This window comes from Poecilia reticulata, linkage group LG2, assembly GCF_000633615.1.
Source record: "Poecilia reticulata strain Guanapo linkage group LG2, Guppy_female_1.0+MT, whole genome shotgun sequence".
NCBI lineage: Eukaryota > Metazoa > Chordata > Actinopteri > Cyprinodontiformes > Poeciliidae > Poecilia > Poecilia reticulata.
The window spans coordinates 24150872-24156871 of record NC_024332.1 but is presented as its reverse complement, the minus strand read 5'-3'; the positions used below and the strand labels follow the sequence as shown (position 1 = coordinate 24156871).

The following is a 6000-nucleotide window of genomic DNA, read 5'->3' as shown; positions in this document are numbered from 1 at the left end:
TCGCTCCTTCACCCTGACTTCCTTCCCTCGGTCGGGGGGAGGGGGGGCGCCGATCTATGTTTTCGCATCCACCTGAATAATGTGTAGTTGCGCCACTGACCTTGTGTATAAAACACTAAGCTCATTGACTCCTAAATAAACATTTCCTAACTGTATGTTGGACGACAAGATTGATGGTTGTCTATACATGGTGTCTGTGTATCCTTATAAAATCTTAGATTCAACCGTTATAAAATTGAAGCCATAAATTCTTAAATTCATTGAGAAACAATATGTTGGCATTAAATGTTAATCACAGGTCAAGGCAGTTCAAAGTTTTTACATAATTAAAAAATAATACTAAAAGCACTACAAAAACAAAATAAAGACAAGTAAATATACTTAGACATGGATAGGAAGGAGAGTGTTTTTTACTTTGAAAACCACTGTTGTTTGGACGTATGAAACTCTTATTTTGAGGGAGAAGGAGTCATGACAGCTGGACTGATGTAGGGGGAACTGTTGCCATAATCCCCATGTAGACACTTCTCCGTGCTGTGAATTAACATATTTACCTGAAGCAGCTTGTTTGAGCAGAGGTTTTGTTTAAAAATGAAATCCGATAGTAAAGACAAACTATTCCTAAAGATTTGATTTAGAACCCATTTGGCTCCAATTATTGAAATGCATCCTAAGCTTCTAGTTTTGAGTTTCTCAGCTTTCATTCACATCCAGGAGCCTTTTGGTTATTTGAAATCACTAAACGAGAGATGATATTAAATGGATTCCTTAGTTATACGCCCCTATTAAATACTCTGGCAGGACAGTTATCCGAGTCAGACTTGAGTTCGTTTTCAGCTTGTGATTTTTTTAATTAATTTTTTCTCTCCAGGGCAATTAAGGCGTTCCAAGAGGTGCTTTACATCGACCCAACGTTTTCCCGAGCGAAAGAAATTCATCTGAGACTGGGGCTCATGTTCAAAGTCAACACAGACTACGAGTCCAGTTTAAAGGTAAATCAGAATGGCGGGCTGAGTGATGAGTTCTGGGCTGTTCAGGTGATATACAGGAAAAACATTAACTGGTTAAAATGTTTTGTCTTTTACTATTTAATTCAAGCCATCTCTTAAATCTAGTCCAGTATGGCTGACTGCTGATGGATTACATCAACAAGACGTCTGTGGTGGATATGAAAGGCCGGTACAGTTGGTATTGAGTCAGTTTTCATTGGTCTGTGCTGGAATCCTGAAATAGACTCCATGTCTCCAGTTCTTCTGACAAAAGCTGTTATTAGGAAGAGTAAAATTTACACCTGTGAACCAAATCTGTCCAGACAGTTTTGGCTCTGCTGTAGCCTGAAACTTTCAGATTGTGATCTGATCCCTGGCCTTGTTATGGTCCAGACGTTCTGTCATAGATTGATTGTTTGTTCCTGGACATCAAACTCCAAATCACACAAGATTGTGCAAAAACAATATTCCTGAATATAATCTGACCTTTTACATCAACAAGGTAACAGAAACCCTTAAGACTTGTCTTCCACATGGAAGAATGACTGATAATCTTGTCTGTTCTCAGATTTAACTGTTGGAGAACCCCTGAAACTCTTCATTGCTTGGTGTGTCCAAAGCAGTTTATTTTTATATATTTTTTAAGAGAATGACCAGAGTAGCTTTTAATTTCTTACACAGTTGACCCTCATCTATTCCCACTTCAGTATTGACAGATTTATTCTCTATTCTCTGATTCTTCTGTGGGACGCAACTCGCATTATTCACGGAAAGATTTGCTGCATGCAAATTATTTCTTAGACCATATCTAAAATATTCTAAAGATTGGGAAACGGCAATACTTCAGTGCAAAACTAGACACGCTACTGACGGGAGTTTACAAAGCAGCCAATACCATAGGGCTGTTGATTTTCCTTGGCACTGATTGGTTGTAGCCACAGGAGAAGAAATAAGGAAGACTGTAGATATTAGTTTCTGCAGTAGAGCTGTTAATGCGTATCAATACATGTTATGGTATACTTTGATCTAAGATTTTAGCTATTAGCAAGCAATTGTGTTCCCTAACGAATAAATTGTTCCCACAAGACCGGACTAGAGGTACGTTACCCCAAAAATGTGCCTTCTTGATAAGCAGCCAGTGAACACAATTACCCATTAATGTGTTTGGAGTCACTTGTAATGTAGAGCTGTGTATCATCTGCTTGATTTACTAATGGGGACGCAGCAGTACGCTTTTTCACTAATGATACACATACCGATATCTGAGGTCTAGTATCGGTTAATACCGATCCGATACAGAAAAAGTGCAGAATTGACTCAAACACAGACATAAATGTACTGAATTGCGAATATTTTTGATAACTCTGCACCAGTACAGCACACTGAAATGCTGTGAAGTTGTTTTTACAACAACGCGTTGTGTTGTAAAAACAACACAATGTCAGTTTGTTTAGTCTTTGCAAATAGGAGTATAACGGCCGATTTAAAATAAATAATGAAGAAAGTGAAACTGACAAAACCAGTAGTTTGACTACCTTGGTCAAACATGTAAAACCTAAACTGTAACAAACCTTCTTACAAATGACTCAAAGTGTAATTAGGAATTCTAAATAAAATGTAAAATAAAAAATGCATTACGTCGCTCAGAGTAAAAGACATAGAATTAGACAGAATAGATCTGCCCTTACAGCTCGGGCTTATTATCTGCACGCACCAATACAAATGTTGATATCGGATCGGTTCATCTCTAGTAACTCATCTTAGTGGCAGCATGTAGTCATTAAATAAGAGAAGTCCGAGGATTGAACCTTGGGGTACCTCTCGTGATTTCTGCCTACTCTGATGAGAAATCCCTGTGAGCGACATTCAGACCAGATCAAGCCCTCTCTGGCTGCAGCTACAGTGTTGCATTGAGCAGGCTGCTCATGCTGTTTGTCCTTAATTTTGGATGCTGCCCTCCCTCTCAGTCCTGAGTCACTGCCAGCCGCTCACACACTATCACAGCCACACACTCCCACCAACAGAATCTCACACATGCCTGCCCCAGTTACCTACAGGAAGGAGTAGGCGCCTCTTCAGAGGAACGGGGACACAATAAAGGTAGAGAAAGAAGGGAAAACGTGAACGATCCTGATCAGATACGGAACCTGTTGCATTCCCATTAGGAACCAAACGTTACATACGTCGCACCTGTCCTCGTCAATCCCACCTGCGCTCGTTACGTCAATCGGTTTGTGTGCTGTTGCCTCCCGCAGCTGCAGAGAACAGATCTGAGGAAGGAGGGGAAGCTGGTGTGTCTGTGTGTGCATGTGTGTGTGTGTGCCGGTTCCTGCTTTGAGGTATTGTGTGTCATCTCTGTGCTCTCTCCTCTGCAGCCGTCTGCTGAATGGTAATCAGTGACACCAGGAGAGAGGAGGAGGAGGAGGGAAGGAAGGAGGGAGGGAGGGATGGGAGACAGATAAAAAGAAAGACAGCAGAGAGAAGGGGGAGAGAATGAGGAAAGCAAGATGTGAGGAGGGAGGTGGAATGCCAAGCTGACAATCCTGCGGCATTATCTGGCCGGCTGTAGAGCGAGTGTGAAGGATAGAGAAGTCTGAGGGAGACCCGCCGTCTAGGTAACGCCTTTTAGTCTCTGAAATCAAGGCATGTGGGATTTGGTGATGTTTTTTTTTGACTGCTAATGCTTGACTTTTAAAACGCCACTTCGTTGTGAGCTGGTTCCCTTCATTTGTTCATGCAGTAATTTGGATAGGTTTTATCTGCCTGACGTTGACTGTGAGTGTAGCACAGCCCGGGGTAGGAGCTATGTTTAGCCTCGGCCTGGATGACGGATAACGGCGCGCGCCTCGTCAGAAATCTCCATGGATTTGCCAGAGGAGTACCTACTGGCTGTTTGTGGTTTTGGCGGGTTCTAGTCCTCAGAACGTGACCCAGATACTGTCGGCTCCTTTCCGAATGCGTGAACCCGCACAGGGTCACGCTGCTGCCTGTCACCTTGAAGCCACCTACAAATGTAGAGACGGGATTCCAATTTTTGGTTGATTTGAACCCAGTCTAATGTCTCACTCACACAAGACGACATAAGACCAGCTTTTAAAAGGATTTTTTTTATTTCTAGGTAACCTGCCCTTAGCAACAGAGGCGATGTCACACTGTGTGAGAGAGCAGTTGATGTAATACAGGCTTTTAGCAATGTATTGAAGATGGACTAAATTAACATGGAGTGGCCATTTTAAACTGTTATATGCGCCTTATATGCAGTAGACACAAGTCTTTCAGTCTAGCAATTCGATTCAAATGGTTTTCGATTCAGAAACCAAATTTCCCTTTCAGTCTGGAGATTGTTTAAATTGTGAGTGACAAGAGGAAAAGACGGTGTACATCAACTTCCATCAGTTTAGGCCCCGTTTACACGACAATGATCCAACGAAAATTTAATTTTTGTTTCGTTTCTATTAATACGTTTACATGAAGACGCTCTAATTACAATCTTTGTTTACACAGAAATGGCATAAATCGAAAAGGTGCAATGCCCCTGCCATGCCACTAGTTGGTGCTAGGCTTGGACAAACGAAAGTTTTCCCTCATCGACTACATTGCTTACAAAGTTATCTCACCACTGGCTTGTTTTGCCAGGTCGTGTCTAGTAGCGCCTCCTCGACGTGTTTCTTTGTCGCATACATCCGCGAATTAACGGAGTGGAGCTATATGAGAGCCGTCTTCGATGATTTAAGTAAAGGGGTACACTGCACTGCGGAAAACAAACTAAACCATTGAAGGAAATGACACGATAACCAAAGGACACGCATCACAAGATGTAAACAAAAATGGAGTAGTGTCAGATTTTAGTGGATGCAGGATTTCTTTTGTTGTTTTTTCCCCCACTAGCACAAGTTTCTTGTTTGTTTTGGTTGTACTTACCCAGAACACCCTGCGCTATAGTCTGCTTATTGCTTCCGGTGTTGGCATTGACATATGCTGCTAGAGTTCACTTCAACCAAACCTAGGTTTTAAGGCAGACCAGAGTTGGTTTTTTTGTTCTGCATCAGTTTGTTTGCACATTCACATCTCCCAAAACAAACTAGACTTTCTAGCCAAACAAACCAGAGTTTGATGAAAACGGACTAGACAGATCTGGTGTGAATGAACCCTAAATCTTCCAGGATAGACGGGTTGAAAACTGAAAGGATTCAATCAGATCAACTCTGCTAGATGACCTTTAGCCTTCCTGTTATCTGCTGGACTCTTTTCGGGTCAAACATCCTAAAGTATGGATGGATGTGTGGCTTTTCCTGGACTTGGCTCTTCCTCGCTGGTGTCTGCAGAAGGTCTTGTGGTCCCTCTGACTGCATGTCCTCCTCTCTGGTAGATGATAACGATGGCTACCTTTTCTTCATTTTTAGTCCTACAATTTCCACACTGGAGTAGTTGCTGACCCGATCTGGTACCAGTCATAATCTGTTGTTTAAGAATGAGACAGTTCAGCCTGCTGGATTTGGTCAGGTCTAAACATCTTCTTGAGGTTTGCTTCTTTCACTCCTAAAATAACGTAGAAACATCTGTTCTTAGTCTGATGATGGAACTGGCCCTCTGTTAGTGCAGCTGCACATCAATGTTTGGATGACTTGAAGGTCTTTTCATGTTGCCTGTTCAAGGTCATGCTGTTGAGTGTTGCCACTGGAGATTAAATGGATGACAACCAGTATGTGTCTTTCTGTGATGTGGCAGCCAGGATAGTGAAGCTTACTGCCTCATACGTGGAGGGCACATTGAAGGGGTATTTTCCAGGCACATAGTGCCATTTTATGGCACCATCAGGTAGCAATAGCTATGTTCACTCAGCAGGTCTTGATGCCAAATTTTGATTTTTTTTTGTTGATAAAATTCAATTTTGTTTCCGTGGCCCTTCATGCTACAAATTAAACCCGACTGCAGAAACTTCTGTGTGAATGATTTCTGACCCCAAACCGACCCGCATGTACAGAAGAATGTTGAGGTCACACAGCAGCGC

At 42.1% G+C, this 6000-nt stretch overlaps 1 protein-coding gene across 3 annotated transcripts in view; it reads left to right on the top strand.

The window, feature by feature from the left end:
- Positions 1–6000, top strand: part of kdm6a (lysine (K)-specific demethylase 6A) — a 43068-nt gene that overhangs the window by 14677 nt on the left and 22391 nt on the right. For 2 of the 3 annotated variants that reach the window (XM_008437319.2, XM_008437326.2), the window contains exon 6: positions 872–992. In XM_008437319.2, coding sequence (XP_008435541.1) covers positions 872–992 — 121 coding nt within the window. Of the gene's footprint in view, positions 1–871; positions 993–3454; positions 3605–6000 lie in introns of those variants that run through there. The other variant, XM_008437336.2, reaches the window with a different exon arrangement.